The 25,393-nt window shown below is 44.4% G+C and overlaps 1 protein-coding gene across 3 annotated transcripts in view; it reads left to right on the top strand.

Annotated features, from left to right (window-relative positions):
* Positions 1 to 24,843, top strand: part of TUB (TUB bipartite transcription factor) — a 143,111-nt gene extending 118,268 nt beyond the window's left edge. For 2 of the 3 annotated variants that reach the window (XM_007497042.3, XM_056802157.1), the window contains exons 6-13: positions 1,612 to 1,748; positions 5,529 to 5,720; positions 6,259 to 6,371; positions 9,119 to 9,236; positions 16,021 to 16,119; positions 16,847 to 17,018; positions 20,412 to 20,537; positions 23,817 to 24,843. In XM_007497042.3, the coding sequence (XP_007497104.1) occupies positions 1,612 to 1,748; positions 5,529 to 5,720; positions 6,259 to 6,371; positions 9,119 to 9,236; positions 16,021 to 16,119; positions 16,847 to 17,018; positions 20,412 to 20,537; positions 23,817 to 23,827 (968 nt within the window). In that variant the 3' untranslated portion in view covers positions 23,828 to 24,843. Of the gene's footprint in view, positions 1 to 1,611; positions 1,749 to 5,528; positions 5,721 to 6,258; positions 6,372 to 9,118; positions 9,237 to 16,020; positions 16,120 to 16,846; positions 17,019 to 20,411 lie in introns of all 3 variants that reach the window. The other variant, XM_007497049.3, reaches the window with a different exon arrangement.
* Positions 24,844 to 25,393: the final 550 nt, after the last annotated feature.

Below are 25,393 nucleotides of genomic sequence, written 5' to 3'. Positions count from 1 at the left end.
TGCAGTTGGAGGCCATCACATCCATCCCTGAGCCTCAGAGAGTATTGAGCTGGCTCTCTTTCCTGAGGCATCAGCTCCTTCTTGGACCTGGCACCAGGGATCATAGGATCGTAGCTCTCCCGCTGGACGGGACCTCAGAGGGCATGTGGAGGAACCCATTCCTTTTACAGATGAGGAGATGGGCTCAGAAAGAGAAGTGATTTGCCCAAGGTCACACAAGGTTATTATCTTGGGTGGCTCACATCCCAAGATGGTGTCAGGACTGGCATTTGAACCTAGGTTCTTTGATTCCAAAGCTAGTGTACCTTCCAATGTTCCATACTCCCATCTGTAACTCCACTATTTTCTAAACTCCCCTGATTTCTGCATCCCCCCTTCCCAAACTCATGGCCTTAAGCCTCCTGATTTTCTGGGGTCCCTGAAACTGCTTTTCTCCCAGATCACTTCGTCTCTGGTTCTCTTCCCCACTTCCATTTATCCTGCTACTACCTCCATAAATGAGCCTTTGAGCCTTTCCCTTCTGCCCACATCTCCATCCTCTACACTACATGGACAGGTGGTGAAGGGTTGATCAACAAAGGGCAAAGAGCAAGAACCCAGTTTCAGAATTACTGCCTCAGGGTCAGATCATTAGAAGTGCTCAAATAAGGAAATGACCCAGGCCCGGGCTGGCTGGCTTTTCTTTCTAATCTCTTTTACTCACATTATAGTTCTGTAGGCCTAGCTTCATCCCTGGAGTACCCAGCTCCCTCGTGGCTACAAGAGAAGATGGCAGCATTTGTGTAAGAGTAATGCTGGGATGGAGATTGGGACTATCCAGCCAGACCCTCCTTCTACAACACCAGGCTTACTCTCAGCCTCCTGACGACGGGTGCCATTATTACCATGCAATCTCCAAGTCACCTAGAGAGTTCCCTTCCTTTGGCCTAGGGAGGAGAGCCTAGAAGGAACCTGGCTGTACAATTAAAGTTTCTTTTTACCCCTCAAATGGTCCATACGCTCCCTTTGATAACATGCACAGATCAGTTTACTTGCCTGTTTGACAAGTCACTTAGCTTTGCCTAGGACTCAGTTTCTTTCTCTGTGAAGAATTGCTGGGGGGCTGGGGAGAGGTATTTGGATTAGATCACCTTTCCAAGGCCCCTCTCCCTACCAATTTATGATCCTCATCTGGGAGGCAGATAGTAAATTGGGTTTATGAGAGGTACTCTTATTAGGTTTATAAATTGAGAGTGAAAGGGGACTCTGAAGTCACTTAGTTCATCTTCTTGTTTTATGGAAGGGAAAACTGATGCCCATCCATGGACCCATCCATAGTAAGCATTCAGAGACTGGATTTGAACCTGCATCCTCTGACTTCAAAGCCAGTTTTCTTTTTATTAGAGGCAGATCTTCAGTCTAGAATCAGAGTGTTGTTTTTTTCTTCTATTGTACTATGCTTATTCCTAAAGAGAGAAGTTGTGGAAGAGTGCAGTCAGGGAAAGGATGGGCCAGTGGCAAAGGTGGGGAGGATCCCAGAATGTCTAGAGATGGACCTTTCTCCCTTCAAGGCAGATCCATTTTACCCCCAACCCCACCTTCCTGTTCACTGTGCCCACTACCCCTTTGCAGGGATCTCCAGCAGCATGAACTTTGATGAAGAGGAAGAGGAGGAAGAGGAGGAGGACGATGAAGAAGACAGCTCTAGCTCTTCCCAGTTAAACACCAATGCCCGGCCAGGCTCTGCCACCAGCAAGAAGTCAAACAAGGTGAAGATTATTCCATTACTTTAATTTAGGGCAGGAAAAATGTGGGAAGATGTGGAAAGCATTTCTTTACCCTCCTAAGAGTGTGCAGACAATCAAGCCCCAGACTTTTTTTGGGGGTAGCCAATAAGCATAGTGATTTATAATTGTGACTGGTGGGAAATTAGGGTGAAACTTGAATGCCAAGCTGAGGAATTTGAATTTTGGTGAGTGATGAAATGACTCAGCTGAGGTTATAGCTGGCTAAATGGCTCAGACTCTGAGATGAGTGGGGTTGGAAAGTTTCCCACCCTGGAGATCTTTTGACAAAATCATTTTTATTGATATCTTCTGTCTTTATATTGCATTCATGTTCACTGCCATCTTCAAATTGAACTCTTTCTTTTGACAAAGAAAAATAATTAAGCAACACATGAATCTTTTGCATTTTGTTTCTGTCATTTGTCTCGGGGTCTTTTGGGGGGACATTTGCACATTTTATGAGCATTATCTAAGAGACTATAATCCATTGATTAAAGATGGTAAATTGCATAAGAGAAAGGACAGATCTCTGAGTCACTCCATTAAAGACTCCTTTAATGTTGATCTTGGGACAGCTAGGTGGCTCAGTTGATTGAGAGCCAGGCCTAGAGACAGGAGGTCCTAGGTTCAAATATGACCTTGGATACTTCCTAGCTGTATGATCCTGGGCAAGTCACTTGACCCCAGTTGCCTAGTCTTTATTGCTCTTCTAACTTGGAACCAATATTCAGTACCAGTTCTAAGAAAGAATGTAAAAGTTTAAAAACAAAACAAAACAAAAAAAAACAAAATTGATGCCCATCTCTTAATTCTTTAGGTCTAAACATTCAACCAATTCTAAATTTAGTTAACTTAGTACTATCAGCCAAACTGTAGTTCTCCATATATCCCACCAAAATAGCACAAGAAACTTTTCACATGCTTTACTAAGGTAATTTACATCTGTAACATTTCTCCCATCTACCACTTTAGTAACCCTATCTAGAAAATGTCTTTATTTTTATTTAATGGTGCCATATTGGATTTTATAGCATTAGATTCAAGCACATTGATTTGTAGTTTTCAGACTCCAATGTCTTCCCTTTTTTGAAAATTGAGACATTTTCCCTTCCCTAGTCTCATGGCATCTCTCCCAGTCCTTGACAATCTTTTTTAAAATTTTAATTTTTTAAACCTTTACTTTCCATCTTGGAATCAATACTATGTATTGGTTTCAAGGCAGAATAGCAGTTCAGGATACACACTGGGGATAAGTGACTTGGCCAGGGTCACATAGCTAGGAATTTTCTGAGGCCAAATTTGAACATAGGACCTCCCATTGCCAACCCTGGCTTTCTCCACTGAGCCACTGAGCTACCCCTGAGACCTTGTTTTATCTAAATTTGGCCTTCCTCCTAGAGGCCAGCAAGGTATACACAGATTTTTTTTAACTCTTATTTTTTATTCTAGTAACAACTCTTAAGACAGAAGGGCAAGGCCTAGGCAATTACAGTTAAGTGACTTGCCCAGGTCACATAGCTAAGAAGTAGCGGAGGCCAGATTTGGACCCAGGTCCTTCCAGCTGGCTCTCTATCCACTGCACCTCCTAGCTGCCCCATATAGTAGATTTTTAATAAGTGTTTAATGATTATGGTTTTCTTGCACTTGTGGAGTCAATCCAGTGGTCAAATTCATATTTTTTCTGACACCAACTTGATAGCTATATGGCCATGGGCAGGGCCTTAATTTTCCCAAGTTTCAGTTTCCTCATTGTAAAAGGTGTTTCATTTTTTTTTTTACCTACCTCAGTAGATTTCCTGTGAGGCCCAGATGTGCTTTACATACTTTGAAGCTCTATTTAATGCCATTATTGAATAAATAAATGGAAGAGAGATGAAAATAGTTTGACTAGTCGTCAGATTAAAGGAAAGTATTTCAAAATAGAGGAGACTTGAGAATATTTGCAGGGAGAGGGAAAGGAGCCATTGGAGAGGGAGAGATTGTAAATAGTTGGATTAGGAGATGGGAGACCTAAATTCAAATTCTATCCCCATCATTTACTAACTCTGTGGCCACAGTTAACTCAATTTTCCCTTTTTGACCTCAGTTTCTTCATCTGTAAGAGGAGAAAGGACTCTTCATTATCCTTTTTTGAGATTAGGTCTGCCAATCTTACCCAGGCTGGACATGCAGTGGCTGCTGACAGACTCAGTTCCACTGCTTTTGAGCATGGAAGTTATTAACGTGTTCTGTTTTTCTGGGCTGGTTTGCCCTTCATGAGGCAGCCTGGTGATTCCTAGCCCTCACCTGGTGCCAGATTCACTGTGGACACTCAGTCAGCATGTGCCCTGTTGTAAGTGAAATTCAACAAAGGTAGACTGAAGCACGTTCTCTTTGAGAAAGAGAGCAGTTTATTAATAGGGTGCTGAATTTATTTCTAAAAGGGTCAGTCCAATAACTTGCCTTGATTTATGTCAAAGGCCAAGAATTGGAGATGCAAACCATTTTTTATAGGATAGAATAAAGAACAGCACAGGTAGATGAAGAGATGATATGATTGCTTATAGCAGTGGCAGCATAATGGGGATAAGGGATTGGTTACCTTAAGAAAATTGGGTATATCCACAGGTGGGATCAGGGTCATCTCTCTTGGTCTCTGAGGCATGCTTTGTGAATTTATGGGTTCCGGCTGTATCCCTAGGCCAGTGATAGTGAACTGACATGTGCCTGGCAGTAAGCTAAGACCACCTTTAATTGGCAAGGAAGAGCTCAAGACGGGGCAAGGTCAGCCAGTCTGATTATAAGGATAATACTCAAATGCCATGAAGTTTCTCAGAAGCCGAAGTTATGTGAAAGAATAAGCTTTCCTTGGCACAGAATGATTTGGAGGCATGGCTGAGAGAATTCCCCTAGAATGTTTTATGAGAGAATTGAACCTCTAACTGGAGCTCAGAGGCTTTCTTTAATTAAAAATGATCAACGGAGAGCTGAACTTTGGCATCCAACTAAGACGAATTTGAATTCATGAGGTTTTTTTTCAGAGACAGAGAAGCTGAGGGTTCTTATATGGAAGGGGAGGGCTATAGAATAAAATCACTTGGGGCCACCAAGGTGGCTCAGTGGATAGAGCCAGGTTTAGAGGTTCAAATCTGGCCTCAAACACTTTCCTAGCTCTGTGGCCCTAGGCAAATCACTAACCCCCCTTACCTAGCCCTTAGCATTCTTCTACCTTAGAACTGCTACTCAGTATTGGTTCTAAGACAGAAGGCAAGAGTTTAAAACTAAAAAAAAAAAAAAGAATAAAATCACTTAGGAGTAAAATTTAATATAAAATATAGGCTCAAACTTATGAGATAAAAGCCATGATCAGTGTCTGCTTTTGACAGCCTCTCTTCAGCTTGGAACTCTCTAATTCAAGTGATGTTAGCCTCTAGAAAGGATTGTGGGCACCTATCACCACCATGTGTATATATATATATATTTTTTTCTTCTTCTAATATTGCCACCATCATATATGACAATAATGATATCACCAAGCCCTGCCTCAGAGGATATGGAAAGTGCTACAAAATAAGCCATTATTATTATTTTTATATTACTTTTGAAAAAGAGAGTGGAGCATGATTAGTGGGGTGAAAGGCCACTGAGGAGAGGAGGAACATCCGGGAACTTCCTTAAGTGATTTGGATCTTCCCAGGAGAGCAGGATGAGGCCTTCGGCCTGGGATGGTATGGGATGATGTCTGGGAAACTGGGACACTCAGCAGCCCCCTCTGCTTCCCAGGAGACGGCCTCAGCCCCCAGCCCCTCGGCCCAGGCCCCACTCATAGAGGTGGAGGATCTGGAGGAGTTCGCGCTCAGGCCCGCACCCCAGGGCATCACCATCAAATGCCGCATCACTCGAGACAAGAAGGGGATGGACCGAGGAATGTACCCCACCTATTATCTGCACATGGAGCGGGAGGACGGAAAAAAGGTCATCCAGCCGCTCCTGGGCCGGACGGCAGGCCCCCTTCCTTCTCCACCTCTGTCTCTTCTTCATCCCTGGGCCAGGAGGCCTCTCCGCACCAGCCCCGCTTCCAGGGCGAGGAGCCATTCCTTCTTCCTTCCTCTCCCCCACTGGCTCTCCCGCTGGGGTCAAGGGCCCCCCTCTCAGGCCCAGGAAACCATTGGAGTTGTCCCTTCCTCCCCCCTCCCTCTCCTCGGCCCATCATCCCGTCCCTTCCCGTCCCTTCCCCGGGATAACCCTCTGTTCCTGGGAATGACCAAGATGGCCCGTCCCGGACACGCGCTGCCGCGAAGGTGTACCTGCTTTCTCAGAAATCTCTTCCGGGGTCTGAGGCCAGGGCGCTGTGTCTGGGAGGGCCCGGATGTGGGCCCGATGCTTAAAGCACCACGTGTCTGGCCCAGAGGCGGGTGGGCGTGTGGGGGGCGGGGAGCCAGGGCACGCCTCCGTCTGGGTGCAGCCACGCTTGCGGGGGAGCAGGGGAGGGACCGCCCTTTTGTGCTCCTAGGTGTTCCTCCTGGCTGGAAGGAAGAGAAAGAAGAGTAAGACATCTAATTACCTCATCTCCGTAGACCCGACGGACCTATCCCGAGGAGGAGAGAGCTTTGTGGGGAAACTCCGGTAATGCTGGGAGCGGGCGACCTTCCCCCTAATGCCCACTCGGGGCCCTGGGGGAAGCCTTGCCCAGGGACCCCATCACAACCCCTTTCTTTTTAAAATTTCATTTAAAAAACACTCCCACCTTCCATCTTAGAATCAATACTAGGCACCAAGGCAGAAGAGCAGTAAGGGCTAGGCAATGGGGGTTAGGTGACTTACCCAGGGTCACCCCACTAGGAACTATCTGAGGCCAAATTTGAACTCAGGACCTCCTGCCTCCACCTACTGAACCAACCACCTGGCTGCCCCCAGGACCCTATTTTGCAGTGAAACCTCCCCCTCCATCATATAGCTTAGAATGTCACCTGGGGGAGGGACATTAGGGCCATTCAGCCTCACCCATTATACTGAGGGAGGAGACAGGGACCAGGGAAGTGGAAGGGCCTTGCCAAGGGCCATACAATGAGTTAGTAACAGTCTCCATTTGCTTCTTCTGACCCCTGTGGATCCCCTTCTCAGAATGATGTTCTTAAATCTATTTAAAAAAAAAAACCAAACCCATAGGATTTCAAAGGAAGAAATACAATTATTATGATATTAAGCAAGTTCATGAGTGTTGGGTTAAATTCCTTGTTCTTCATTGCCGAGGGAACAATGCAAAATGGAAGAATAGTTCAAGACCAATAGAAGCACTATCATCAAAGCAGTTTGTCAGACTGGAAAGAGCAAGCTGGGCTGCAGAAGACCTGAGTTCAAGGGCCAGCACTGACCATCATTAGCAGTATAATCATGGACAATTTGCTTCCTCTTTGGGGTCTCAGTTTGCTCATCTGTAAAATGGCAACAGTAATACAGTAGAGGGAGAGTGGTATAAGTGCCCTATGTTCAGTGCCCTACACATCTCTCTGACACTCTGCTATAGAAAAAAGGGCAGGAGTTTTATTTACTAATGAAATTATAGCCCCAGGCCCAAAGAAAAAGGTACTACCCATTTCACAGGGTTTGGAGGAATAAAGTGCATTGAACCAATGACAGAAATGTGAGCCCTTCTAAATGGGTCAAATGATAAATGTCATCTATTTTAAAATTTATCTACTATGTAATTTATTTCATTTGTGTCTCTATTGCTAAATACTGAGCTCCCCCAGGCAAAAGCCGATTATTCATCCTTGTTTCTTATCGTTTTTCTTGTTTTACTGATGAGGAAACTGAGACTCCATAAAGGTTAAAAGTAAGGGACGGAGCCCAAGATTCGAATCCAAGTCTTTTGACTCTAAATATAGTGCTCTTTCCCCTACATGGGTCTGACTTATGATCTCACAATGGGTTACTCATGAAATTTTGGATAAGAATCTAGGTCTCCTTGTCCTGTTCTCCTCCTTTATCCCTTCACATATATATATATATATATATATATATATATATATATATATATATATATACATACCTAATAGGAATGCAAAAGGGGCAGCTTTGTGGTACAGTGGATAAAGCGTTGGACTCATCTTCCTGACTTCAAATCTGACTTCAGACCCTCAGACATTTGACCCTGGTCAAGTCCCTTATCTTATTTGCTTCAGTTTCCTTTTTTGTAAAATGAGCTGGAGAGAGAAATAGCAAACTTCTCTGTTGTCTCTCATAGTCACTCTCCCTGATGTGTCCCTTCTGGAGCCAAAAGGCTCTGTTCCAGGAGGCTCTGACTATTGCTGTCCTCAGGGAGCAGAAACTTCCTGCCCAGACCCATTGCATGTATTCTGGCCTACCCTGCAAAGATTCCAAGCCCTGCTTCTTGGCCAGAGGAGATGAGTTCCATATTCTTCCTAATTAGATCTTGGGGTCATAAATTTAGAGCTGGAAGGGAGGGCAGAGGTAATTTAGTGCAGCTCTAATTTTCCTCACTAGTAAAATAGATTAAATAACTCGTCCAACACTGCACAGGTACTGAGAACATCTAGCCTTCAAATCTGGGTGCTCTCAACCCCAAATCTAGAACTCTTTCTACTGTATCCTTGATAGTGATGGAAATGTGGGAGACTTGGGTTCAGTTCTGCCATTAATTTGCCTTGTGCCCATGGATAAATTGCTGTCTCTCTGGGGATGTTTCCTTTTCTGTGAAATGAGGAGGTTGGATACCTGTGTGTTCATGGACAAGTTATTTAACTTCCTTAGTTTCCTTATCTATAAAACAAGAGGACTGCACTAGATTGCCTCTGAGGTTTCCTCTAGCTCCAGATTTAAGATCCTATATGGAGGTCCAAGACATATATATAGTTTGACTCAGTCTATATCTATATATAATATTATTTAGAGTTAGATATTTATATTTAAAATATATCTTAAATAAAATTTAAAATATATTTTTTAATGTATGTAAAATTTTTATGTTTTAAATCCTTACCTTCCATCTTAGGACCAATACTGTGTATTAGTTCCAAGGCACAAGAGTGGTAAGGGTTAGGCAATGAGGATTAAATGAACTGCCTGAGTTATTCAGTTAGTAAGAGTCCAAAGCTGGATTTGAACTCAGGAAAACAATTCTTCCTGATTTTAGGTCTGACACTGTATCCATTATGCCACCTCACTGCCCCTCTGCTACTTTGTGTTCTCTATTTTAAGATCCCTTCCAGATGTGGTGTGTTTTACTGCCCTTTCTAAATCAATTCTGTTTTGTGATATCAGTTACTTTTAAGTGTTAATGAGGAAAGCTCTAGAACTCCTCAAACCTTCCCCCTCCCCAGCTCTGATGCCCATTGTTCTCTGGCTTCTAGGTCAAACCTCATGGGGACCAGGTTCACCGTATACAACAATGGCGTCAATCCAATGAAGACGTCATCATCAAATCTGGAAGGTGCAAATATAAGGCAGGAGCTGGCAGCCATTTGCTATGTGAGTAAAGAGGATGTGGGGGGAAGAGACAGGGGTCAGGGCCAGGTGGCTAACCAGGCTAGGTGACCATTTGCTCAGGCTCAAGTCCATTGACCAACTCCATCCATCCATCCATCCATCCATCCATCCATCCATCCATTCAGCTGACAATTAATGAGCTCCTACTGTGTGCCCACTATAGATTATTGAAGCTGTTTGGGGGTCTTAAATCTCATTCATCTTCAGATATATTCCTCTTCATTCTTGTAATAAGTCTTAAAAGCTAGGGCAAAACAAAAAAGATAGCAAAACCAATCCACACATCAACTGTGTCTGGTGCACATTTACTTCTCCCTAACCACGTCTCTGGTGGCTTTTACTTATTTGTCCTCATAGTACCTCTTTCCACATCTCCTAGGGGTCCAAGTTGTAGAATATTTTGGGGGAGTTGGTAGGGACCTGTGGATTCATTTAGTTCAATCTCTTGCTCAATACAGGTAGTCTTTCTACAGTGCTCCACCAGAAGGCCAACCAGCCTTTCTCAAACCTTCCAGTAACAAGAATATTTAATTTCCCTGGGCTTGACTTCCTCATTTTTAAAACAAGAGGGCTATGGTTTCCTTCAGCTCCAGATTTAGGATTCTCTGGTTGAATATGGAGGTCCAAGATTTTTTTTAAACCCTTACTTTCCACCTTGAATCAGTACTGTGTATTGGATAGCTCAAATTTTATTTTAAAATTTTATTTTTCCTCAATTTCATGACAATAAAAACAGTTTTTTAAACTTTTTTTTTAAGTTTGTACTAAATTCTCACCTTTCTTCTCTTTCCTATCCACTCCTTGAGACAGCAAGCAATCTGATACCTACATCAAATTTTAGCAGACTTTGTTTCTGTTGAGATAGGTTTGGCCTGTTTTTAAGTTATATCAACCATTCTTCATTGTACCCTCTGGGACTCGGCAGAGCACATCTCTTCCTTCCTTCTCAATTCAGAGACTCCCTTGTTCAAAGTTCTGTAGACTGTTACAGTTCCCAAAGTCCTTTCTTTGCAATAGACATAGGTGAAGTCCATAGTACAAATAGTCGCATCCCCTGAATAACTAAAGCTCTTAGGGTCACATAGCTCATAACATCAGAGCTGATCCTTGAACCCATTGACCCCCCAAACTATTGCTCTTTGTATGACATCCCCCAAGGACTAAATTTTCCCCAAATGCCATCTCTAAGCACAGTTTCTTCAACTGAACTTCCTATGGTACCCTTTTCTTATTCTAGTTTGTCAGGATTCCTTCCAAAGTGTGGTGGTACAGGGAGTCTGAACCAAGGCAGAAGACAAGAAGACTCTCATGTTCCTCATTCTCAGTCCTGTGCTTCCCCATTTAGCCGAAGATAAAAGTGGGGATTCTGGCTATTGTGTATGCTGTAGATTCAGACTGAGCTTGTAGGGTAACTTACCAGGAATGTTGGTTTATTCATTTGCCTTCATCCTGGTCACAGATAAAAATATTGAGCATAAAGCTGGGAGAAGATGCTGGGGGCCCATCAGTGGAGTTCTCTGTCTGCCAGGGAGAGGGCCTCAAGCCCTTCATCTCTGCCCTTTGAGTCCAGGCATGCCAACCACTTCTGAATTCACCAAACAGTTGTCTTCTAGCCTAGCCTTCGGCTTTCTGTCTTGTCTGTTTGGATCTCAAGAGAATCTCTGACAATTGCCTTGATGAACTCCAGGTATGCTGTGCTCCTGACTTTTTATTGCTTTACTCAAGTTGACAAAGGTTCCTAGGTCTGGGGAAGAAGATTCTGTCCCTCTCTGTCTATCCTTTATGAATTCATAGGCTTGATCATCCATCCATTTCCCTTTGCAGCCTTTGTTTTTCCTCACAAGGAAGCTCTCTCTAACCTGCACACAAAACATTGGGCTTTACGTTCTAGTCTGCATGGTGCTGCTGCCCAGAGTTCTGGCAGGATCAGGAGTGGAGGCGTCATTGCCAGGACCCAGAGCTGACAGGTGTCCCTTGGGGTCTACTGGGAAGGTGGAAAGAGGGTTATGTTTGGAGTTAGAGCCACGTTCCATCCTTAGTCTTGCCACTAATAACCCACTAATAACCCTCAACAAAATACTTAGCCTCAGGCTTCACTTTCTTCATCTGAAAAACAGTGCAGTTGAATCAGATGATCTCTGACAGTCAGCAGACAATTCATGAGACATAAAAACCAACTTCTTAATCATTAGAGTTATCTGAAAGTGTAACAGGCTTCTTCCAGGAAGGTCTTCAAGGAGAGGCTGGCCGACTCCTTATCAAGTATACTCTAGTGGGAATTCCCTTCTTATATGGGCTGGAGTGGGAAACTGTAGAAGGTTCTTCCCAGCTCTCAAATTCGTGATTCTGAGATGGTCCAGGTAAGAGGTAGTACAGGGGACATGATGCCAGAAAAAAGGACTTTAAAAGAAAGAGACAAGGGCCTGGCGCTCTCTCTCTCTCTCTCTCTCTCTCTCTCTCTCTCTCTCTCTCTCTCTCTCTCTCTCTCTCTCTCTCTCTCTCTCTCTCTCTCTCTCTCTCTTCTCTTCTCTCTCTCTCTCTCTCTCTCTCTCTCTCTCTCTCTCTCTCTCTCTCTCTCTCTCTCTCTCTCTCTCCTCTCCCCCTCTCCCTCTCTCTCTCTCTCTCTCTCTCTCTCTCGCTCTCTCTCTCTCGCTCTCCCTCTCTCTCTCCCCCCCCTCCCTTTCTCTCTCTCTCTCTCTCTCTCTCTCTCTCTCTCTCTCTCTCTCTCTCTCTCTCTCTCTCTCTCGCTCTCTCTTGCCCTCTCTCTCTCTCGCTCTCCCTCTCTCTCTCTCTCTTTCTCTCTCTCTCTCTCTCTCTCCCCCCCCCCCTCTCTCTTCCCCCCTTTCTCTCTCTCTCCCTTCCCCATCCCCACCTCTTGGAATCCCTAGAACTAGTCAGATAAATTAATTTTAAAAATATATTGCTGTAATTTTTCTGCTAACATCAATATTCATTAGTGACATTGCTGTATAATTTGCTTTTTCTGATTTATTTATCCCTGGTTTGGGTATCAAAATGCACTTGGCTAACATAACTAATTTGATAAAGTGTCTTTTGACTTTGTCCTTACAAACAGTTCATGAATCATGAGGGTAATTGTTCTTTAAATGGATGTTCTTTTGATGGAATTTATGTATAGGGTCCATCTAGGTCTGAGGTTTTTTCCTTTGGGAATTCATTTATGGCTTGTTCAATTTCTATTTCTGAGATTGGATATTTTTGATTCTCTAGTTTATATTCTATTAATCTGAGCATATAATGTATTTGTAAGTATTCATCCATTTTGTTTCAGTTTTCAGTTTGGGAGGGGCATATGTTTTAGTGTAATGGTTCCTCCCAGTTTTCCTTAGTTCCTCATTGTTTAATTAACTCTTTTTACTTTTGATTTGGATAACTTCATTTTCCTCTTTCTTTTGTGATTGAATTAGCTAATTTTTTCTTTTATTGGTCTTTAAAAACAGCTTGTAATTTTATTTATCACTATGATAGTATTTGTGCTTTCAATTTAATCTCTTGGATTTCTAGAATTTCCATTTTAATGTTTAGTTGGATGTTATTAATTTGTTCATTTTCTAGATTTTTAATTTGCATGCTAAATTTGTTTATCTTTGTTGATATAAATGTTCAGGGTTATGAAATTTCCCCTAAAGACTATTTTGGGTGTCTCCTATCTGTTGTAGTGTGTTGTCTCATTGATATCATTTTCTTTGATATAATTATTTATTTCTGTAATTTGTTTTTTAACCCACTCATTCTTTTTGACTTCATTACTTCAATCTGAATCTCTTCTTGAGACTTCCTATATACACTATAATTTTAACCGTGTTATGATCTTTAAATGATACATAATTTTACCTTCTTTCATATGAAATTTTTAATTTTTGTATAGGTGCTAGCAAAGCTGAAACACAGACACACATGAATATTTTATTTAGTTTCTTAATGTCTTGTCAATTTTTCCTTTTAATTTGTCTGGTGTGAAAGAGGCATGCTGAAAACACTGATGATGATTGTTTTCCCATCTAGTCCTCCCTACAGTTCAGTTAGCTCTTCCTTTAAGTTCTTAGATATTGTGCCATTTGATGCATATATAATTAATATTGATAGTTGCATTATCTGCAGTACCTTTATGTGTAATGTAGTTCTGTTTATCGTTCTTAATAACTTCTATTTTTACCTCTCATCTTTCCTAAGCATATGTTTGCCATTCTTGGATTTTTGGAATACAAGTGGGGCATAACAGATTCTATGATAGTCTTTCATTTTAGCCATATTTGAATCTTTAAGGGCCTTTCTTATAAACAATAAATTATTGAATTTTGCTTTCTTTTGATCCATTTTGCTATCCCACTCTCTTCTACTTTATGGGCAAATTGAGTCCTTTCATCTTCACAACTGTGATTGATAGGTTTGCTTTTTCCTGCATTCTAGAATAGAATATCATGTTTCCCCTCTTTGCCAACACTCCTTTCTTTAGAAGGAGAAAGAAAGGTACAAAAAGGGAACCAAATCAGAATTAGTTAATAGAATTATCTGATTTCAGTCCTCTTCTCTTGATTCTGTACAGCCTGATCCACATGGCTAGGTTTTACCCCATTTTCCCTTTAGTTTTTCCTTTTAATAATTAGCCTAATGTAATTGAAGTTTGTTTTATTTCCTCACCAACTCTACTTTCTTAAGTATCTTTTTTTCTGTCCTAAATCAATTCCCTATTTATTTTATTGTATTTTTATATAATATTATTTCCACTCCTCATCCTGGGCATTTTTTTTAAACATTTACCTTCCATCTTAGAATCAATACTGTGTATTGGTTCCAGGACAGAAGAGTGATAAGGGCTAGACATTGAGGATTAGATGAGTTGCCCAGAGGTAGGAGGAATCTAAGGCCTGATTTGAACCCAGGGCCTGGCCCCTATACATTCCTTACCAAGCTTAAATCCAAGTGAGATCCATGAAATCCTCATGTCTTACATCCCATCTCCTCTCATTGTATTTTCCAGGTCATTTTTTTTGGATGTTATAAATTCTTTGGTTTTTTGAATTAGTTCTGATATTTCTTGTTGTATCATTGATTTTTACACTCTTTTTTCCCCTATATTCTCTTTTCAGGGGATCCACTATGATGATAAAGTTTACATCTTTCCAGTTTCTAGTACTTATTATCCTTACAAATTTTCTCCCAAGAGTTCAATTTTGACTTCTAACTTTTATCTTTTCCTTTATTTCTTTTAATAAGCCTTCAGTTCATTCCTGATATTTTTGTCACCAATCTATCCTTTTTTCTGGGGCTTATTCTTATACTTATTACTGAGTTATAATTTTTCAAAAATTTTTTCTTGGGATTCTCTTATAGCGTTTCATCATTGTATTTGGAATTTTCTTAAGTTTATTAATTTATTTGTTCTCTCAAAAAGGGATTAACTCTCCTCTCCCTGCTTCTATTTAACTTTCTCTTAGCTCTACAATTGCTGGAGTTAGTTGCCTAAATCCCTTAGGATAGGGCCTGCTGTAGGGATGGAGAACTGTTAGAGCTCTCAGTCTATTTGGGCAGTTGGCAAGCATAGCTGATTATAACTTTTCGATCCTTTTCCCTCTGCAAAGACCCCTGAGAAGCATGGCTATAGAGGGTGATAGATTCCAGAATGGATGCCGCTTCAAATGATAGTGACTGCTTGAGGTGCAGTTCTAGTGAGATGGGCATTGAGTGGGAGGATCATGGCAGTCACAGGGGCAAAGCCCAGAAGGGCACGCTCCTGGTTAGGGAGGTAGCAAACCAGGCCGCTGTGGTCACTGTGAAGGCAGAGTCCTGGTTGGGTTAAGTTTGATTTAGATCACTAGTGGCATAGACCTTCGTGAGGGTGATGGTGATGGTGGCTGCCCTCTTGTGTGCCTGCAGGTGCTGAGGGACAGTCCTGCATCCTTCCCCCTGGGCTTTGGCTCTAAGCGGGTCTGGCAGGGGGCAAGTATCGTGGTCCTTTCTTGGCTTGTCATTTCTCCCCCTCCTCCCTGCCATTAGAATTCCTTTCATTTGTCTCTCATTTATTGAATCTTTCTGTTTGTTTTACTTGGTGCAGTTTCTCATTATTCATGAGATGGTTTTAAAGGGAATTGGGCTTTTCTGGAATCTTTTCATATCCCCATCTTCACTGGAAGTCCCCCGAGCTGCTTCTCATTCACTTCTATCTCCTACACCATGAATGCAGCCCAGCATGGGACAAGGTGCACAGTAGACACCATCGGACTTGTTAATTAGAAAATTGAATGATCTTCTCAGGGCTTGAGCTGTTGGAAGAAGAAGGAAAGTCCTTACTGAGGGCCAGGAGGCTAGGCCCTTGGATTTTGCCGTGCCTTGGGGAAGGCCGGGGTGGGGGGGGGGGGGAGGTACATGGAAAAGACGGTTTGGGGAACCTAAAGCTGAATGCACTTGTGGAATGTGATGGTGGTGGAAGGCTCTCTAGAGGGAGGGCACTGGATGGATGGATAGATGGACTTGACAGATTTGTGGCTGTATTTCTGACCCTTGTTAGATGGGATTTTCCATAAGAGCTAAAGCCCCCTGTGGGTCCATAGGAAACTATTCCCTTAGTTTTCTACAAGGATCAGGGCTCAACTTAAGAACAGTTCAGCAGGGTGTGTGTGTGTGTGTGTGTGTGTGTGTGTACATGCACACAGATATGTAAGTGAATCCTCACCCTATTGGAAAAGAAGTGGGTATATCAGTCAGTCTGGTTGTATTAACCTATTCTTTCTTTTGAAATCTCTAGGAAACAAATGTCTTGGGATTTAAGGGCCCTCGGAAAATGAGCGTGATCATCCCTGGCATGAGCATGGTGCATGAGAGGGTCTCCATTAAACCTAGAAATGTGAGTCAGCCCTCCCTGCCTCAAATGGACAGTGGGCAGGAGAAGAGTGTCTATTATTGTCATCTTCTTGAGTTGTTTAAAAACAAGGATTGGGGAAGGGAGGAGAGAAATAGTCACTGAGTAAAGAAGGATGATCCAGAATCTCAGAGCTGGTAAGAATCTTAGAGACTGTTGAATCTAAATGTATCTAAAGATAGGAATGGCCCTTGTGTGACATTCTCTGTTGCCTATCTTGCTTCTTGTAAAAAAAAAATTAAGCCCCAAATCCAGAGGCCAGCATTTCTGCTTGCTCTCTTATTCTGAGATGCCAGTAATTTCAGCATTACCCCTGCCACTTCCCTCAAGGGATTCCCTGTTGATGCTAACAGGCCTTGGCCAGTCTGTGGGGCCCTTTCTTCTTCTCTCAGCCCATTCAATAATCTATTCCTCATTTGCTTCTTAGGGGGGATGCATAATCTAGGAAGAACTGAGTCACGTCCAGCCTATGCCTTGACCTAACTCACCTTTTCTAGGTCCTGTCCCTAATCCCTTGCATCAGAGTTTCCCTTCCCTCTTTCATCTTTTTTCCCTCTCTTTGCTGCCTTTACTATTTCCATCCCATCTTCTCTACTCTTTTCCTCCTCCCCATTCATTCCCTTGGCCTATCCTGTCTCCCAGTTTCTCCCTATCTAGAAGATACATCTTGGTACTTTCCTAGTTCAGGAAAATCCTGTTTTTGCTCATTCAGGAACAGGAGACGTTGCTGGCTCGGTGGCTAAATAAGAGTACAGACACTGTCATTGAACTCCACAACAAGACGCCAGTGTGGAATGATGATACCCAGTCCTATGTGCTCAACTTCCATGGTCGGGTCACGCAGGCCTCTGTCAAGAATTTCCAGATCATCCATGCAAATGACCGTGAGTACTGTCGTGGGATAGGCCTCTCTGAGATAAAAGGGCATCTCCTGACGGGGAGGGCAGATGGTGGGAGAAGAGGGGCCAGCTTTTATAGTTTCATAGTTCATGGTTCACACCCAAGGAAACAGGGTTCATTGAAAGGGACAAAAGATATCTCTGATGCTGTAGGTTAACCCCCAGAAGAAATAATAGTTAAGTAAACATCATAGCATCTAAAAGGGAGCTCAGAAGGTATCCAGATTTGAGCTAGAATCCCCTCTACAATGTTGTCCCAAAATGGACATTCAGCCTCTCATTCGAAGACTTCTGACAATAGGGCACTCACTAGCTTCTAGGATAGATCATCTATTCTACTTTCAGACAGCTCTAAGTGTTAGGAACTTTTTCCTTTCCTTAAACCAAAATCTGTTCCTGAAAATTCCACTCTTTGGTCCTTGCTCTGCCTTCTGGGGCCATTTTCTCTTTCACATAAGTCATCAGATGCTAGACAGCATTCATATTCCTGCTAAGTCTATATCCCCAGTACCCTTAATTGATCCCTATAGGACCAAGACTCCAAATTGTCCTTCATCCTGGAGTCTCTCCACTTTGTCATAATTCTTCCTAAAATATGGCCCCCAGAGTGGAATAAGATATTCCAGATGGGGCCCAGGTAGACTGCCACAACCTTCATTCTGGACACTATTTGCTAAGGCCATTTTTAAGTCCCCAATGGCTTCTCTGGCTCCTAAGTCACAGTCATACAGTTGACTCAAAAATTGGACTTCCAGAGCCCCAAGTATTTTCCAAATAAATTATTATCAAATCACTCCTCCCCAAACCTGTACTTGTGCAGTTGATTTTTTAAACCCAGATGCAGGATTTTACTTTATTTGAATTATCTTTCTTTACTAAAAATGGGGACCAAGAAGACATCTTTAGCTACCTACCTATCTGCCTATTTTTCATCTTTATCAACTGCTCATAAGAATAGCTTATACATACATCTTGGGTATCCTTTATGGAAATATGAGAATGGAATAGGCAGAATTTTGAAGATGACTTTCCACAGACATCACATCTTCTTGAATGCATTGCTGAATAATAAGGGACATGGAAGATATAAGGTTAAGTTGTATGTTTGTTCTGTAAAAAAAACAAAAAACCAAAATCCAAACATCGAACTCAATATAATGAAATGGAGAAGTCCTTTTAAACAAGGTGTTTCATATATATTGCTTGATATCAACATCAGGTGATACAAAATGGAGAGATGTATGCTCTCCTTAGTCCTCCTCCCCCCATTGCTGTGGAAGATATCCTCTGCTGAGTCCAATCAGAAATATTCCTTATTGATGGTGAGGTTCTGCAAATGTTCCAATTTAAAGATGGAACTGTATTAATTACATTGACCCTAGGAAGAGGAACAAATCTTTTTCCATGAAGTATACAGTAATTCAAAAATGATTTATTCAACTATCTCTATTAGAAAAACAAAGTAGATGAAAAATGCTTATTATTACCCAGACTGATATTGAAGTTGGGTGATCTACCAAAGGAGTCCATCATCAGTATTTTTAAGATGTTACATATTTATGTTAATGCTTATTTCTTTCTCATATTATTGTCTTTTTCTAATTATTACCTGCCCTCTCTTTCCCTCCCCTAAATTAAAAACCTCCTTTGTAATAAAGAAGCTTCAGTAAGAAGAATAAATCAGAAGACAGACCATATCTGAGAACATTTCTTTACCACCATCCACCCCATCTTTGCCATGAGGGGGCCATGCTTCTCCATCAGTCCTGTAGAGTCAAGACTGGTCACTGCACTGATGGGAGCTCTGATGATTTTCTATGTAGTTTTCCTGACATTGTCATACTCATAGATGGTGAACTTGGCTTTGCCATTAGTTTTGCATATATTTATTGGAAGGTGCTCCAAATGGGCAGTAGGGTAGGAACTAGGATTGAATTCTGGGCTAGATCACCTTTGGAAAGTTGTGTAGTGGCTGCAGTGATTCAAAGATAATTGATAACACAAGCATCTGTCTCAACACCACTGCTTTCCTGGTGATGCCACATAACAGTAGATTTTGTAATCACCCTTATCTTGGACTAATCAACATGACCAAGAACCCAAAGGGCAAAGAAGAGACTCATGGGGGGAATAAGCAGGGTGCAGGATGTTGCCAACCTCTCAGTGTAAGATTTAGCTTAAGTGTGATCAGAGCCCACGTTAGCCTGGGAAAGGAGGTAGGCCAGCCAGCCATATGTCCAGAGCAAGAGCTAACAGTGGGACCAGCCTGAGTGCTGCCATGGTGGTTGCTTAAGATTGGAAAGATCCAGGGAGGCCTTGAGCATGTTAGGTGCATGCTCCACGGAGAGCTTCTGGAAAGGCTTGGCCAGGCATTACAAAGAGTGAGCGGATTTGGAGGGCCTGTGCGCTGCCCCCATGGAAGGAGTACCCACATTGAAGATGTCCCTAATCCATCCATCCATCCATTAGTAAACATTTATTAAGTCTCTTATGTGCCAGGCACTAATCCATCTAAGTGTGGTAGTAGATGTCATCTCATTAGTTTTCATCTCTCCTTTCTTAGCTCCCATTTGAATCATCTGGCATCTTAGCTGTCCCCCTTACCTTCATGGCATCCACACCATCTATGCCCTCCTCCAAGTGATTGATAAATCCCTTGACAAAGTCGTTCAGAAGCTAGGTCCAAGGACAGAGGCCTGGCGAGGGACCTCCTCCCACAGGCCATGTGAGGGCTGCCTTTATGGCCAGGATTGTCCCCCTGGCGCAGGGCTTTGCTGACTTCTGGCACAGAGACACTGGCCAGGTTGTTCTGCAGAGTCATCCCCTGGGAACAGATGAACTGGCTGTTTGAGTATTGAATAGGCAGTGTGAAAAAATGGGCAGAGAGATGCCCAGACAGGGCTAGTGCGGGGCTGTAGCAAGCCAGACTCGGTATGGGAGTGATCAGTGAGCGGCGAGGGGGTTAGCACGGCAGTGCCGGGCTCCCTGGAGAACTACAAGTTCCCGGGAGATTCTTTCTCCGTATCTCTCTCCAGCTGTGGCTCTGCCCCAGCACGGGGCTCGGGATGGGTGGGCCGGGTACAGAGCCCCCAGGACCTGGGACTCACTTTGCAACACTCTGTCTCTTCCCTCCCCTGGGTCTCTGGCTCTCTGCCTCTCCCTGTGGTCCACTCTGCCAACGTTCATCTCTCTGCCTCTCCCTTGGTTCTCTCTCTGCCTCTTCCTGTGTCTGTGGCACGCTCTCTGCCTCCCTGCCCTGTCCCTGCTGTCTCCCTCCGCATGGCTCTGCCCCCTCTGCCTCTCCACGTCCATCGCTCGCCGTGTCTCTGTGCCTGGCTGTGTATCTGCCTCTTTGGGGGTGTCTGGGTCCCTCCCTAGCTGACTACATCGTGATGCAGTTTGGCCGGGTAGCGGAGGACGTGTTCACCATGGATTACAACTACCCGATGTGCGTCCTGCAGGCGTTTGCCATCGCGCTCTCCAGCTTCGACAGCAAGCTGGCTTGTGAGTAAGCGGGCGGGCGCTGCCCCAACCCCCCGCCCCGCAGGAAGCCCCCAAGCCAGTCCGTGGCCCCAGGACTTGCCACGTGGGCCTGGCTGAGGCCGGTCCCCCACTGCCTCACATTGGACCCTCTCCAGCCAAGACGGGAGAAATGGCGCGTTTCTCTCCAGCACTCCCATCTCTCATCATTTGTCTTTCCTGAAGATGGCGAGGCGCCCTCGCTCTGAACATAGACACCTCACTCCATGCTCCCAGACCCTTCCCAGACCTCCCAGACCTCCATTGGGCATTATTCCCTCCTCGTCACTCCTGGCCTTTACCCTCCCTCCCAGCCTATTCCATCTTGGCTTCCCTCGACCCCTTCCAACCTGCCCTGTCCCATCTTTCCTCATCCTCCCTTGCCAGGCCTCCCTCTGGGCTCGACTGGGCCCAGGTTCTGGCCCAGTTGGGGGGAAGAGGGGGGGTGCCGTGAACTAGAGAGCACATTCCTCAGGGACCCAGGGAAAACTCCAAGCGTCCCCATCCACCCTGACTCACAAATACAAACTGTGCCCAGAGAGAGGGGGTTTGGAGCTCCCTCTGTGGCTGTGTCAAAATCCATGTTAGTCAGTCTTTGTCCCGGGCCTTGGGGGCGTAAAGGCGGGCAGAACCTGGGGTGTCCTGCCACAGCAGCCTGTCTGAGGTTGCTGCCCATTGCCCTGCGGTCCCCACTCAGGGCCTTGATTTCCTGGGGAACCACATTGTTCTAAAGCCACTTCCCACAGTCTCTGCTGATCCAGGGGTGTGTGGATGAAAGACTGCGTCTGTGGCTCAGGGTATCACTTGCCCCTTGTGTCTCTTTCTGTACACTTGTGACTGCGCATGTGGGTGACCCGTGTGGGATTGGCATCTGGGTCTGTTCCCCTGTGTGACTGCTTGTGCTTACGTGGCTGCCCGTGTGAATCCGTGTGACCAGCAGCTTGTGTGAACGGGTCATGTGTGCCACTCCTTGCTCCGGATTTCACATGCTTCCTAGGGTGTGGTAGAGACTTTGGGGCAGTCGGGCAATGGGTTTTTTTCTCCCTTGTACTGAGTGGCCTGAGGAATTTATTATTTTGTATGCGGGCAAGCCAGCCTGCCTTGCCCAAAGCCTCAGCCCTAGGCAGGACTCAGGCCTAGCTTAGAGGGCAGTGCTGAGATTTCCTTGTTTCAGCAGAGCCGGAGCCTGACTGTGATGCCCCTAGGATGATGCCAGAAATATGCGGCCAGCCCTAGGAGGCAGTTTTATCTGGGCCTGGCCTGAGGAAAGGATATCTGAGAGCTCTAAAGCCAAAGTCAGGCTGGCTTTCCTCAGAGTAGTGTGCAAGGCAGAGTCCTGGATTTGGGTTCAAATCCTAGCTTTCCTCTTTACAACCTGTGTAACTTTAGGCAAGTCACTTAATTCTTCTGCACCTTAATTTCCCCATCTGTAAAATGAGGGGGACAGGGTTGGACTAGATGACCTCTGAGGTCCCTTCCCAATCTAAATCTGTGATCTTCTTATAATCCTAATTGAGTTACATGAGTGGGGTGTAGATCCTGGACTCTAAATCTATGATCCAAAGTCCATTTTTACTCATTCCACCCTTGCTATGCCCAGGGAGCTGTTTAATAATAATTATAACAGCAGTAGCTCACACATCTGTAGTGCTTTAAAGCTTACAAAGTCCTTTTCCCCCAGAGGCCTTGGGAGGTAGGTAGTACAAATGCTATTACTGCTATTTTACAAAGGAAGAAATCAAGGCTGAATGTCTTGAATGGAGCCATTTTGGACTTGCCTTGAGGAGATGAGGTAGGAGACATGGGTTCTGTCCCCAGCTTTGAAGCCTTGTTAGACAGGCCCCTTCCTTCTGTCCTTAGTCCCTCGTTCCTCTTTTAGAGGAGAGAAATGGGTTCAAGGATGGCCCCGGTGTCCTCCTCTTCCTGTGATGGAATCCAGGAATTGAAGCCCAGACATGACATTAGGGATTTTTAAGAAATGCAATGTCTTGGGAATGGGGGCAGGGCAGGACACCGGTGGCCCAGAAATCCCAAAGCACAAACCAACCAACTTTGTTTCCTACCCCAGTGGGGTGGGCTGTGGGGCAGGGGAGATGTTCAGGAATAAGAAATGGGGAGAATTTTGGACTAAATGGCATGGAACCCCAGAATGGTTACAGGGCCTCATTTATCAGTAGGGCAGGAGGAGTGAGGGCTGAAGGAAGTATTTCAGGTGGGACCTTGGTCAGGACGAATGAGATCTGCAGCCTTCAAGGGCAGGCAGTCTTCTCAACTCTGCTGGTTCTTGGTGGCCTCTCTGCTTCGGGTATTATTCGTCCCCACTCTCAGGGGCCCCTCCAAGACAAACCAGCTTCCCTTTCCTCCTAACCCTGAATGGCTGTTGTGTGCAAGAGGGGAGTTTGTATGAGCATGAATGTACTTGCAGGCAGCCCTGCTGCTGCCCTCTGAAGTCAAACCAGACTGAAGGACAGAAACTGCTGGGTCAAAGTCAGCATGGGAGAATAGTCTGTATTGTTTGGGAAGCAGATGTCTCCCAGGAATTCTGTCCCCTCGCTTCCTGACCTTCTTGGGGCAGAGAGTGCCCCTGGATTGGGAGAAAAGGTAATTCCTCAGAGGCTCTGGGCAAGAGGAGGGTGTTTGGAGAAACAGCATTTTCTATATTTTTCCTTTCCTTTTTGCATTACTAAACTTAAAGAAATCAATTAGTTTGCATGTGTGTTCTTGGGCAAATTGGGACACATTCTGGGGAAAGTGCCTTAACAATTAACACTAGTGAAGAAAGCATGTGTGAGAGGTCCAGTTCTTCAGTGGGAGTACTCTAGGGAAGATGCTGACCTCACAAGGGCAAGGCATACAGATGGTTTTAGGAGACCAAAGAGTTCAAGGGTGGGAAGATTGGGTGGAGGCCTGGTAGGTTCTCTGCTATCAGTGAAAAGGAGAAAATGGAAAGTCTACCCTGTTGAGTTTTTAAAACGTAGGTGAGTTGCTAGTAGGATTGTATAGTCCATGTCTGAGCATGCCTGGGGGGAGAAGGGGGTGCTTGGTCTTGAGTTCTCCCATGGTTCTGAAGGCACTCTTAACACAAGCAAGTTCTATCATTGAAAGGCCTGTGTGGTTTTTCCTTGGCAATAATGTTGGCATCTTCCCTCCTTTGGCACCCTCTTCCCTCTCACCAGTCCTCTTCGAAGACCCCTGAGTGCAGGCCAGGGCCAGGCGTCTTGGAGGACACTCATTAGGGGCCACCTCTCCCTGATGTATTCCCAGGTGGCAATTGATTCTTCACTTCCAAAGACGTGGCCTAACGCAGCCGATTTCCATTGGTACCCAGAATTGTAAGTGAGTCCCTGGCTACCGGCCCGTGGAAAGTGACCAGAAGACAGCATTTGGCTTCTCCCTGCTCCGGCTCAGTCCACCTCGGAAGCATGGGCTGGGCTGCTTCTGTCCCTCCGAATCCCTGGGAGTGAGTCCTGGCTGGCTCCTGGCTGACCTGAGGTGGGTGGTCAGTGCTCCCTCTAGCAGTGAGTGGGCACTGCTTCCCAGTCAGCAGCAGACTCATAGGCAGGATCCCAGCCTCGTCTCCTTTTAAGGGGCTGTGGGGACTCTTTGTGCTTAATCGGCTCAAAGCTTGGCTTGACATTTCTATGTGCTTTTGCTTTCAGAAAGGAGAGATTGGGGGAGCATTCTATTTTTTATGAGCATTCCAACTGAGTTTTTATTACAAGACCAAATCAGAGCAAACCAAATCACCACCCACCACCACCACCACCCCTTGGCACCCATTACATTGTCCAGCTCATCACAGTGCCTTTTTTTTTCCTTTTCTATAAGGGACCCCCCCCATTCTCCCTCTCTTTATCTCTTTTCTCCCCAAGGCTTGCTAGAATCTGAGCTGAGCTGGGCCTCAGGTGATTCCCGTAGTGTAGCTCTCAGTGAGTTAGAAAGTGGTCTGGCCAGAAGGCCCAACATCACCTCAGTGCTGAGAGCCCAGACTTAGCCACTCATTTCCCATAATGCCTAGAATGTGTTATGTCTATTTGCACAAGAGTGTCTTTTCCTATTTTCGAGTGGTCAGACATTTTATTTTTGTTCAAAACTATCTGGAGTTTTAGATGAACCTGTGCTTTTATTAAGTGACTTTTTAAATAAACTCTTTGGTATTTGAGCAAATGTATTTATTTATCAGTATGTGCAATGCCTAATTTGGTATTTTCATAATGACATGTCTGGTATAGGAACTAGTGTTTGGCTACATACAGAAAGCATACTAACAAATTAAACCTTAATGTTTCAACACTGCTGTTCATGTCTTTCCTGGAAGGGGGAAGGTCATTTGGTAGTTTTGGTCCTTGGTAGTTTTCTAAGTTGATACTAACCCTTTACTGACATGCTCAAGTGCTCCTTCCCCACAACCCACCTGCTTTACCGCTAAAGCCATCACAGAGGGCCTCAAAGCCACCAGACAGAATTTGAGCCAAGTCGATTTCCTGGCCAGGCAGTAGAATGGTTACCAGGGACCTAAGCATGTTCCAAGAGCTGAAGAAAAGATAACTTTGAAAAGAAAAGGTACTTTGGTTTGCAAAGTACTTTCTTCACTATAACTTAGTGCAGTGGGGGTTGGCAGATTTAAATAAGATTCTCATGCATAGGTGTTGGTAGGATAAGAAGGTTAAGCACTCCCATGTCAGGGAGAGCCCTTTGGCTCATTAGCATGGAGGGATGGAAGACCTGCTGAAAGCCCTGGACCAAGGTAGAGACTCAAACTCAAATCCTATCTGCTGTGAGATCCTTAGAGGTAAGTCACCTGTCTTTCCAGGCCTCACTCTCTTCATTCTGAGGTACTA

This window comes from Monodelphis domestica, chromosome 6, assembly GCF_027887165.1.
Source record: "Monodelphis domestica isolate mMonDom1 chromosome 6, mMonDom1.pri, whole genome shotgun sequence".
NCBI classification, from domain to species: Eukaryota; Metazoa; Chordata; class Mammalia; order Didelphimorphia; family Didelphidae; genus Monodelphis; species Monodelphis domestica.
Note: the sequence above shows the minus strand (reverse complement) of the source record. Positions and strands in the feature narration are given on the sequence as shown.